The sequence below is a fragment of the Loxodonta africana genome, chromosome 7, assembly GCF_030014295.1.
Source record: "Loxodonta africana isolate mLoxAfr1 chromosome 7, mLoxAfr1.hap2, whole genome shotgun sequence".
NCBI lineage: Eukaryota > Metazoa > Chordata > Mammalia > Proboscidea > Elephantidae > Loxodonta > Loxodonta africana.
Window position 1 is genome coordinate 38,788,219 of NC_087348.1, and position 12,087 is coordinate 38,800,305.

The 12,087-nt window shown below is 57.9% G+C and overlaps 1 protein-coding gene across 1 annotated transcript in view; it reads left to right on the top strand.

The window, feature by feature from the left end:
• Window positions 1-5,031: 5,031 nt before the first annotated feature.
• The window catches only part of ALX4 (ALX homeobox 4), a 53,843-nt gene continuing 46,787 nt past the window's right edge, over window positions 5,032-12,087 (top strand). The window contains exon 1 of the mRNA XM_003412267.4: window positions 5,032-5,482. Within this exon, the coding sequence (XP_003412315.1) occupies window positions 5,032-5,482 (451 nt within the window). The remainder of the gene's footprint in view (window positions 5,483-12,087) is intronic.

The following is a 12,087-nucleotide window of genomic DNA, read 5'->3' on the forward strand; positions in this document are numbered from 1 at the left end:
GGTATCGCGGGAGAAAGGCCTGCAGGAGAAAGACCTGGCAATCTGCTTCTGTAACGCCTATGTATAGCCTATAGCCCAGCAAACTGTATGCAGTACTTGGACTCTGTCACATGCGGTGGCTATGAGTGAAGTTGAGCACAAAAATTTCATTGTGCAATGGCTGGCAAGTAAACAGCTGCTCGGTACATGATTTCTATTATTATGTTATTTCCAGAGTGCGAGGTTTTTGTAGAGGTGTGCAGAGCAATGGCGGGGGGGGGGGGGCGGGGCGGGGACTCCTGTGCCAGATCTATAAATTCCCCGACCGGGCTTCCTCTCTTACCTCTTCCTCCCCCACCCCCTCTACGGGTGCCTGAAGTATCATTCCAGCGGACCCAAGCGTCTGAGCAGTCTTCATAGCCTCCTGCTATTTACAGAGTGGCAACAATAAGCCAAGTGGCTATACACGACTCTCTAAGGAGGATATGGTCCCCATTTTACCTATGCAGAAGTTGAGGCTTGAGGCGGGGGCGGTCAGGCGAGGTCAAGGCAAGTCGGTCCTCCAGGCTCCAGGGCTAGCGTGCTCCCGCTGCCCCCTGTGCTCTGCTGTTTGCCCCGCCTGGCGGGAGTGGGAGGAGGGCCTCAGACCCAAGTGGGTGGCTCGAAACCTGTCCTTCTGTGTACCTCACCCCCCCCTTGGGGCCTCTGGAGCCAACTCAATCTCCGACCCGTGGGCGCTGCCTCAACAGCTCCAGCCCTGATGCACAGGGACTATGCAATTACCCTCTGTCCATTCATCGTTCATTGACTCAGTGACTAATTCATTCGTTCAATCTTCCAGTCAACAGAGATTTACTGCGCAGTGACTACTAGGCAAGGCACGGGGGAGACAGTGGCCATCGACTCGCGGTCTAGTAGGAAGAAAGCCAATAAATCAAGTAAATCAACAGATGTGGGAGATAGTGTCAGATCGCAGAGATGCTACGGAGAAACTAAACCCGTGGATGTGGCAGAGCCTAGTTAGGGTGGGAAGGAAGACCTCTCCCGAGGAGGTGACCCTGAGCATGCGGCCTGGAAGAAAGAGTGCTCTCTGTATCCCCTCCCCCCACCGACTCACCCTCGCCGGCTGGGTGCAGAGACCCGGAAGAGGGAAGCTGCGCCCCGCTGGGAGTGCGTGGGGCAGCCAGGGAGGCGCCAGCCAGGAGGTTGGGGCGCAGGCCCTGAAGCAGAAGGCGTGATGTCCCGCCCGCGGGCCCTATTCCTGGTTAGCAGAGGGCTCACAGGTGTGCATTAGCACCGTCTGGTATAGGGTCGCTATGAACGGAATCGACTAGACCTCAACGGGTTGGGGTTTTTTGGGGGGGGGGTCAAGGGCGGCGGCTGTACGCGAGGCAAACAGTAAGCCTGGAGAATCTTTAGCTGCGGGAGAGAGAACGCACCTGGAGAGCAGAGCCCGGGGCTAGAGCTCAGCTTCAGCGCCCTGGGCGTCTCTAGACTGCTAAAAGGGCATCCTGCACCCTCGCGGAGGAACTGGGTGGGAGCAGTTCAGCTTTCAGCTATGACTGGAGGGATGAATGGATGGACCAACGGAGGAACGAATGCGCCAACGCACAGAGAAATAACCAGTTACATTTATTTCTGCTTTTTCCAGAAAGGTGAGTTCAGAAGGAATCATGTGAGAGTTTCCTTCGCACCTTCGAACGACACACCCAGAATGTTCTCCAGCGAACACAGGCAAACCCGCCGCACTCTCTTCCACTTAGGCACGCGCTCATACTTCTTCACTCGGTCTATACCGTAGAAGGGGGGAAGGCCCTCCCGCGCATTCCAACGGGAGTCAGTTCCAAGGACGCAGCGTCTCAGGACGCAAGGAGGGGGTGCAGGCTGCGGGGATCAAATTCTGCGCCCCTGGTGCTCAGGGTTTGAACCCCGGGTGGCCAGGAAAAGATTGAATAATAAGATTATAATTAAACAGGTAATAACAGAAGGAAGTGGAGACGGAGGAGAGGAGACGTGCAAAGCTTGCTGGCATGCCGAGGTTCTCTGCATTGAGTTGGCGGCGGAGCTGGGGCTACCCGGAATACAACAGTATCCGCAGTTGTACCTGCCCCTGACGTGGTTCGTCCCTCCCTAATCCCTCCCCGGTGTCTCAAGCTTCTCCTCCTCTCCCCCTCCCAGGAGTGGGGAAGGGGTGCTGTCACCATCTGGGCGCCTGCAGGCAGCTTCCAGGCGCCTCAGACCGGAGCAGCCTGCTAGTTCAGAGCTCCACTCCTTCGCAAAAATGAGCCTCCAAACCCCTGGAAAACCACACCGCGTTTTCATGTGTTCATTCAACACACATTTTATGAGCGCTTATGATGTCCTAGGCCCTGGGGTGAATGAGACAAGCCTGCCCCCTGGTTCCAGAGAGCACAGGCCCAGGAGGAGCCGGTGCTCTCTTAATTTTTCTCTTGATTCTTGAAAAGGCGGAAGGGGGGAGATTAGTTGGCCTTGGCTCCAGATAACCAAAATCCGTTGGAACTTAGTGCCACACAGGGCAGTGAGAGGAACAGAAGGGTTAGAATCTGCCAACCTTGGCCTTAATATTTTATTCTGCAAATATTTGCAGAGTGACAGGCTCCGGGGTGGCTGCCCTCTGGGAGCCTCTGAGTAGTGGGGCCAAGAAGTAGGAAACTGGGCAGCGGAGCATAACCAGACAACCACGAAATCTGAGGCAGAGATGCAGCAAATGGGAGTGTCGACCTTGACTTGGAGAGTTGGGAAAGCTTCCTGGAGGAAGGGACTCTAAGCTGAAGCCCAAATTGTTAGCCAGGCAAAATCACAGTGGTGGGCTTTGGAATTCCAAGCAGAGAGAATCACCTATGCAATGGTGCACAGGCCAGAGAACTCGGAGGTTCTAGGAACTGAAAAAAGCTTCATCTGGACAGGAGCATTTGGAAAGATGGCAGTCTCACCCCTTTTTGCTGTTTCACATTAGAAAATTAGTTTATTTCTTTGAATCTCGGTCTACCCATCTGCAAAGTGGGTATGATAATAATATGTACATCACCAGACCGTTGGGGGTGGCCAGGAGGAATGCTAAGACCTGTGGATGGCTTTGGCACAATATGCGCTCAGCTCACGTGGTTTAGGTCTGTGGCTTGAGACTCGCAGGTCCCCACTGGTGGCGGGGGAGGGGCTCGGGGCTGCGGGGGCCCCAGGCCGCTGTTTACGGAATATCTTTATTAACGAGCACTTCAAGGTAAGCGGCGATGGAAACCAGATGTGGGAGTGCGCGGTCTGCAGTGCAGCAAGGGCCAGAGATACCAAGGGATGGAATGGGGGCGAGGATTAGCTGGGATAAGGTTGGGGGTAGAAGCACAGCCCCCAGATATTTTTTTTTCCTTTGGGCGACCTTAGGTGCGCAAGGTTGACTTACATTCCTAGATTCAGGGCGCTTAGGCCCTCTCTCGTTTTATTTTCCCCCTTCACCTCTCATCTCGCTCCCAGCCCCGCCGTGAGGTACGTCCTTGATCCTTGGATTTTCCCTGTGGTTTAGGGTTTCTCTAGCTGATCTCCTCCAATCGGAGCCATTCCGCAGCCCGAGACCTGTTTCCTCTTTTCTTTGCAGTCTGCGCGGTCGGCGTCCCAGTTCCCAGTCCATGGAGGGAGTAGCCTGTACGTGGGCTCCGCGCCCGGAGCTGCTACTTCCCAGCTGTGTGACCTCGGCCAGCTGACTGCGCCTCTCTGAGCCTCGGCTTGCTCATCGGAAAATCGGACGTTGTTGCTAGATGCAATGGATAATTAGCCGTGTGGAAGGCGCTCGAAACGCTACAAAGGTTCTCTTCCCTTGTGGTGGCAGTCCGAGGGCCCCGAGGCGCGCCCCAGTGGGGGAAATCACAGTCCACTAAATCCAAGTCGTTCACTTTACAGCTGGGGACAGTGAGGCAAGAGTGGGAAAGAACTGCGCCGCAGTGAGCGGGTGAACAGCGCTATGATCGGGCGAGGCTAGCGGGTCTCTGAACTCTTCACTCTCAACCCGGCCAGCCAGAATGTCCCCTCCGCTGGGCGCAGACGTGGGGCGTGCGCGGCTCTGCCTCTGGAGGAAGGGGAGCAGGCAATGCTCTAAAGCTTCAGTAGCCGGGCCCAGCTCAGGGCTTCTCCAGTATTGAGTGAACACAGGCCCCTCTGCATCCCTGCCAAATGCCCTTGGAGGGGGAGAAGTAATTAATAAGACGTGAAAGTGACCAAGCCCACGGTGACTACGGCCATGTTAATTCATGAGGGACCGGGAATGGTGGGGAGGATTGAAAACAGAGGAAAAGGCACCAGTAGGAAGGTTGAGACCCAACACCAGAGCTGCCAAGTTAGTGCGGAAGCGTCCCAGCGACTGGCTTGCACCCCAAGGCCAGCGGCCCATCTGACTCTGAATGTCAAAACCAGTTATTTTGTTTTAACCTGTCACTAAAGTTTTGCATGCCCTCAGTCTCCCCCTCCGCCAGGCCAAAGCTCGGACCAGCCAATTCCCAACCGAGCCTCGGGAGCCCTGGGGGTCCTAGCACCTCCCCGGCTCCGCCTAGGATCGGAAAGGTCCTCGGGCGCCTGGGCATTGAATCCCCAGGCAGCAAGTTAGTAGCATCTCTTTAAGAGAGAGGAAAGGAGGGGCAGGGGCAGGGGCAGGGGCGGGAGCAAGGCGAGTAGGGAGACAGGAGGAGGGGGAGAAGGAACGAGGGAGTCAGGGGAGAGGGGAAAAAGACTCTTTTTTTGCTGCAAAACCTTAAGTGGGTTTGGGAGATCTGGTCAACTTTCCGAAACATCTGAATCTTTTTACAGCCCTCCGTTCTTTCCCTGGGCCAGCTGTGCGGAGGGAGGAGAAAAAGGGGGGGTGGGATAGAGAGACAGAGAGGGAGAGGGAGAGGCGGGCGTGGAGAGGGAGGAGGGAGCGAGCGAGCGAGCAGGCCCGCGGAGCGCACAGCCACTGCCTCCTCGCCTCGCCAAACTCCCGGCCAAGGCGCGCGGTGGCGTCCTCGCGCTCTCGCTCGCGCCCCCGCCCGCGGTCCGCGCACGCCAGGCATGAATGCTGAGACTTGCGTCTCTTACTGCGAGTCGCCGGCCGCTACCATGGACGCCTACTACAGCCCGGTGTCCCAGAGCCGGGAGGGCTCCTCGCCTTTTAGGGCATTCTCCGGCGGCGACAAGTTCGGCACAAGTTTTCTGTCGGCCGCTGCCAAAGGGCAGGGCTTCGGGGACGCTAAGAGCCGGGCGCGTTACGGCGCAGGGCAGCAGGACCTGGCGCCCCCCTTGGACAGTGGCTCCGGGGCGCGGGGTTCCTTTAACAAGTTCCCGCCCCAGCCGCAGCCGCCGGCCCCGCAGCCGCCCCCGCAGCAGCCGCAGCCGCAGCCGCCCGCGCAGCAGCAGCATCTCTACTTGCAGCGAGGTGCCTGCAAGACGCCCCCGGACGGCAGCCTCAAGCTCCAGGAAGGCAGCGGCGGTCACAACGCGGCCTTGCAGGTCCCCTGCTACGGTAAGTGCACGCGGGGGTCCCACGGGGCTAGGGACTCCGGGCCCGAGGCAGCCCCCAGTACCCCCTTCGCTTGCGAGAGGCAGGAGTTGACCGGCTGGGGAGGCACGGGGCTGAGCGGTGGAGGACTCGGCTAGAGAAATGGGATCGCCGGCTTGAGTGGGTCCAGGGATCTGTTATGCCCCTTCTTATCTCCTGGCTTGGGGCACGGAGAGTTTGGCTTTTAAACTCGATCTTGTTGCCGGTTTCGCTAACCACTCACTTTGCGCTGCCGGCGGGGCCCAATTTGGAACCGATGCTGCGCACCGCCTCGAGAAGTGTGGCTGGCAAGCGGCGCGGCGCTCGGGCGCTGGGCTCCGGGGTGCGGAGGTCTTGCTCCCTGTCAGCCGGGAGGCTCCTCTGGCAGCGCCACAGGTGGGAGCGTCGCAGGTGCCGAGCCTTGAGAGCAGTCGCCCAAACGCGGTCGAGAGGCCGCGGCACAGCGACGGGACACGAGTGCCGGTCAGGAGTCGCCTGGGACTAAGGAGATCCGAGTCCCAGACCCCGGAGCGCAGCTTGCCGCGGGGAGAAGGTCCCTGCAGGGTTTCCCGGCGCCTCTCTCTCAGCGAACTTTGGAGAGAACCGGCTTTGGAACAATAGTTCAGAAATCGGCGGGGCGGCAGGAAGCCGCGGGGTCCGAGGTTGGGGGGGGACGGGGGGGACCGTGGGAAGAGGAAAGAGTTTGGGTCCTTCTTTGAGCCTGAAGTAAAGCCGAGAGAGGTGGCCTAAATGACCTCCAAGCCCCCTTGAACGCGGCCGTAGGACACAGGCCTGGGCCCCCAGAGCACCACGACGTTTCAGCAGAGAGAGCCTCTCCAGAGCAGTCTGAGGCTGGGTCACCTCGGGAGCTCCAGCTTCTCTTCATCCATAGAATTAAGGTTCTGTGGAGATCCCTGAGCTGGAAGGGAGGGGAAAGCCTTCTCAGCCAGTAGCCTGAGCTCTCCCATCCAGGCCTTCGTCTTGGCCTTGGAGCCCTGATGAAATGAGCCAGTCCTAAGGGGGCAAAGGCTGGCTGTGGTGATCCAGGCTAGATGGACAGGCCCTAGGCCTGGGGACAGAAGTGAGGCCTTGTGGGTGGAATAGCCATAGGAAAACAACCCACTGCAAATACTTTCTCAATCTCAAACTGCATCACCCTGCAGGCTCAAGCTAATTCATAGCGGTTGTTGACACCCACAAAAATACACACAGTCATATGCTTGTCTATACTTGCATTCCAATACACTCACACACACACACCACATCTACCTAATGAGCCAACATAGTCACACACAAAGTACACACACACATGTGGCCTTGCACAGAGCCACCCACTCCCAAACCCACAGGACAGAACTGAGAGATCTGGTAAGGTCCCATGGGTGGCCTATTGCTCAGTTCTTCTGCCCTTCCTGGCCACCCTCCTGCCAGAATGGGTTCAGACACTGAGATCCAGAGGCACACACAGCTCCACACAGGTGCCTCTTCCACATTCAGGTAGATGGGGGCTCACTATCCACAGGCACGACCTTCCCAGACCCAGGGGCTCAGGCTCCCTGCTCCTGGCATCATCCAGGACCCTCCTTGTCCCTGGCTTTTGGGACTATTGGGTGGGAGCAGATCACAGACTGGGGGGTCCATGGAGGTTCATTTTACAAAGCTAGGGGACATGTGTTTTTCCTCCCACAGCACTGGATTTCTATATTTTAGGAAATTTACCATTTCTGAGGAGGCCAAGGTATTAAGCAAACAGAGAGCCCTAACGGCTTCCGACCTCTTGCTTAGAAGATGCCAGTTGCCTTCAGGTCCAGAGGGAAAGGGGAGAGGGCAGACCCCATCGGAGCACCCCCTCTGTGCCCTGCTGGGCCTCCTTACTCCAACCTAGACATTCTTTCCCTCACATGAGCCTCCTAAGCTATAGCCATTGGGCCTGAAGGGAAAGGCGGCCACTTGACCTGGAACTGCCCGTTTGCTGCATCAGGGCTGATGCTTACTAGAAAGGCCTCACTGGGTCCTTTGTAGGAGTAAACGTGGCCCCATCCAGGGGGCAAGAGCCTCCCTCCCCCACATTTCTGTCCCCAGCCTCTACACTGTTTGGAACCTGTGAGCCCCAGTTCCAAAAGCAAGGCAGGCCAGACCTCTGCCGCTGGTCTGGGCAGAGACACAAGCTGCAGGTTGGGTGAAAAGGCAGCCTCCACTTGCAGACAGGACCCCGTTGCCCTGATGCCCAAGATGGAAGCTACTCAGGGCAAAGCTACCACCACCAACAACCTGCACTATTCGTTCTTTCCCTTCTCTCCACCGGCGTGCCCTGTCCAGGAGGTGATTTCTGGTCCTTATAGAAAAGGAATTAGGCACCTTTACGTTCAAAATAGGGAAACTGAAGCACCAAGAGTTGAGGCTCTGCCGTCTGGGAGGAAGCCCGCTGGAGTTCACTCTAGATAGCCTGCAGGCAGGAAACTGAAGCACACATTGACAGCTCAAAAGGAGGAAAGGCAGTTCAATGAAAAAGCCTGGGATATTCGCAGGAGCTGGGGAAAGGAAGGCAGAGCCGGCCTCTGCGGTCGGCCTCAGCCTCGAGCTGCTCTGGGTCGGGACCTCAGGCAACTCAGACCTGGGAACCTCTTTCCTGGCTCTGGGGGTCCGGGGCTGGAAGCTGGTCCCTGATCTGCATACTGAGCCAAGCTGGAGGCAAGACTCCAAGGCCTCCTCCCCGACCTCAGCCTCGGGGCGACGCTGCTCTGGTCTGAGCAAGCCTCCGTGCGGGCCTGGGGGCCAAGCCAGGGCCTTGCCGAGGGAGCGCCGGCCGGGAAGCCGCCTGTAGTCTCGGCTGGCGATATCTGCTCCGAGTTGTCCGAAGGTTAGGTGAGAAATCCTCACTTGGCTGCAGGCATCCCGACCCCTCCCGGGGCCTCCGCTTCCCCATCCGTACCGTGAGGGCGATGAACAAGGTGACCCGCAGCCCTCTCAGAGAACAGAGACCTTCGCGTTTTTACGAAATCGCCCCGCTGGGTCCTCCCCAGCTGCAATAGCGGCCCCGCCTGGCTCCGGGTCCGCACTTTGGCCTCCCAAAGTCCCTGCCCGTCTGGCGGAGCCCAGAACAAGACCCGGAGGTCCCAGTAGACACGGTAGTTCGGAGATTTGAGGTTTCTCAATGGTGCAACTAGACTTCTCGCTGCCGGGACGAGGCCCCCGGCGCCTCGCCCCCAAACCCGTGGCCGGGCTTCCCAAGCCGCCGCCGGCGCGCCAGGCCTTGTCCAAGCCTCGGGGACGCGGGGCCCTGCGGAGAGCAGCCCCGCTACCTCCTCTTTCGCTTTCGGTTCGGGGCACGCAGGTTTTCGTTGTGAGCAGATTGCTCTCCGCTCCCCGATGGCTGCGCTCTCGGCGCCACCAGGGACTCCGAGGACTCTCAGAGGTCGGAGACTCTTGGGGCGCCGCCGAGGGGCTGCTCCTGATTTTTCGAATTAAACGCAGTGCACCAAAACAGTCCACACACCCCAAAATGTGTAAACTCCACCCGGGTCTTATTCGAATTTAGTCCAAGAACCAGGGCGTGTTTTTGTATGCGAGAGACCCACAAAGACAGCGAGGGATGGAGACGCTTGCAGAAGCAGAAAGAGCCGGTGGGTGATTGTGGAATGATCGAGGAAAGAAAAAAAAAAAAAAAAAAAACTCGAGCCCAGGAGCGGGGACTCTGTGGCAGTGGCGATTCCCTGGTCAGTTTTGCTGGAGAAGAAGGCGCTTTTAATTTTTTACTTTGTAAGTTTCCATAGCCTGCAGCCTGCGGTAGGATGGCTCTGCAAGCCAGAACAGTCCGGCCTAAATGCATAAATTCTTAAATGAAGAAACAGAAGGCCTGGATTAAAGTTCTAATATTATTTTAAATCAACCCATTTGCACAATTATTTTCTTTCTTTATTACGATTTACGTACAGTAAAATAAGCAGCTCTCAAGTGGAAAGCTCAAGGAATTGTTTCGTGTGTGTACAGCGGTGAACCTGGCTAGCTCTCCCATCAAGGTACAGAATATTTACAGCATCCTTGTGCACGACATGTTTTGGGGAAAAACTTTTTATTTAAGTTGTTCTAAGAACATTTCAGAAGACTTCGGAGCGCCGGGACCCTGCTTTGTTATCTGTCAGCAATGTTATTTGAGCAGGGTGGCCTTTGCGCCGCCGTCCTGTCTCTAGTGCGAGGTTACAACAAGCTGCGTTGGAAACCTCGCGGCGACCGGGCCATCCTAGAGTCACGGAAACCCTGGTTCGTATGCACTGCGATGCGGGGCAGCGGCAGGAGAACAAGATAAAACATCAAACATCAAAACGCTCCAAGGTCCCGGAGGACTTTCATTTTGGAGAACAGCTGGGGCGTACTTTTATCCAGGGACGTAGCCCGGCCTCAGCCCCTTTCTGTCTTCCCGCAGCAATGCGCACGGCTTGGTTTTGGTGGCAAATAGACACTTGAAACGGAAATTCATCGCAGCTGCTAGGGGTAAGGGGAGGTGGGCACCCTGCGCAATTGTCTGAGGTTCGGGCAACTTCTTGGACCCCTGAACAGGGATCCCGGAGGCAGTAGGCGGAGAGAGGCAGGGATAGCTGTCAGTAGCCCACACAGATCAGCAGTCAAGGAGAATGGGAGGCCGAGCAGGAACCCCGCGCCTCTCGCTGCCAGGAAACGGGAGCTGGGGAGGGAGTGCACCGAGAGAAGAGAGAACGCCTGATCGGAGAGAGCGGCTGGCATCCGGAGCCTGGCATCCTCAGCCCCAACGAATCTCCGCTCAGGAAGCCAAAGGACCCAGGCCTAGGCCGGGACACTGATAGTGGGGTCCTGAGAGCGTTTTGCTGCGGCCAGAGGCCGCCTGCCGGGAGCCACCTGGCCAAGTGAGCCCGCAGCTTCGAGGTTCCCCAGGCATTGCTCTAAGGCTTTGCTCCCCCATACCCTCTACTGAGGTAACAAGGCAGGTTGTCACGTTAGGCAACCCAGGCTGCAAGGATCTGGCTACGTGGTGATACTGCCCAACAAATTCCGAGTCAACGGTCCAGTTTTGCCCAGGGGCCGTGGGAGCCACATATCATCCTCCGGGCCAGCCGCAGCCCCACGATATAAGTAAGAAGAAGGCCATCTTTCAAACAGTGCCTTTTGAGGGATGGGAGGGGCACCCTCTCCGTCCAACAAGCCCTCCCAGCCGTAGCCCGTATTGGCGGATGCTCCACGGAGATTGGAGTTACCAGTGGACCCCGGTAGCTGCCCCTCCAGAGGTGCAGCCCTGCTCTTCCTTGTGTCAGCTACAGTGTGCAAATGGGCGACATCTCACCTCCACCCAGTACAAGGCTGCCACGCATCGCGGAGACAGCAACTGCCTTGCTGCCGGGAAGGCGTCTTCCCAGCAAGGGGGAGGAAAAACTCAATGGCTTGGACGGAAGTTTCCAAAGTGTCCAGGAAGGTGCCTCAGGGGCCTCAGTAACACCAGACCCGCCCACCGGAACCCTCCCCCGCCCCGTCCACAGCAAAAAGCCTTCTCACCAGCACCCACCAGCCCACCTTGCACCCGCCAGCACCACGGAGGAGGTAGTGGGAGAGGAGATAAGACTCAGGAGAAGCGCCAGAGGAGCGAGTGACTGACGTGGTGGCGGTGCAGGGCTGTGGGCGTCTTCGGATTTGGGCACCATCGGCAGCGGAAGGGCCTCCGCGGTGCCCCTCGGTACTCTTTGAAGAGGCAGTAGTGACTGGGAGGTACTGACAAGGGGAAGAGGCGCCGCCGCCGCCAGCCAAGTACCAGTTGTTCCGGGCGACCGCAGCGCTCGTACTTGGGACGGCTGGGCGCTGCTGAGGGTTTGAGAAAGAGCTGGAGCCGGTGGATTCTTAAAGCGGATTCTCTCAAAGCAGATTCTCAATTCAAAACAGGGGTGGCGAAATGTAGGCATCGGTCCCACGTACACCGTGGGACACCGCGGCTAGGTCGGGGTGGAGGAGCTGGTTCTCCGAGCTCCCGGAGGACCGTGCGGGCCGCAGCGCCTGGGAAGGGAAAGGGGAAACTGCGGACAGTTTAGGTCGGGAAGCTAAGGTCCCGCTTGGCGCACGTGGGGTCAGAGCGCACTGTCCCGGTGTAGGTCGTAGCGGGCCTTCACGCTCTGGTCTTGGGGACGTCCCTTCCTCTCTCAGGGTCTGACATTTAGCTCTGTGAGATGCGGGCGTTTGGACAACTTCAAAGTCTCCTCTAGGGTCTCTGTGCCGGTACCAGTCTGGACCCGCCGCCACCCCCTTCCCTGCCTCCGCCACCCCCACAAACATCCCGTTTTATCCGGGAGAAATCTGGAGTAAGATGGACTGCAAAGGCTTCCCCGGAAGCGGAAACGGATTCTGAGTGTTCCCTGAGGTGTACAGAAGGGGCACAGTGCCCAGCCTCCCCTCCCCCCGCCCTCCTGTCATTGCCTCTGCAGCTTGGCGGGGAGGGAGGCGTGGCAGTTGAATGCAGATTCTGGGCTAAAGACTAGGGAGTAAAAGTGGAGAAAGGGTGAACCACTGGAGTGTCCTTGTCCACACCTGGCCAGATTCAAGCCAAGACTATGGGGTTCCTGGCCCCTCGGGCC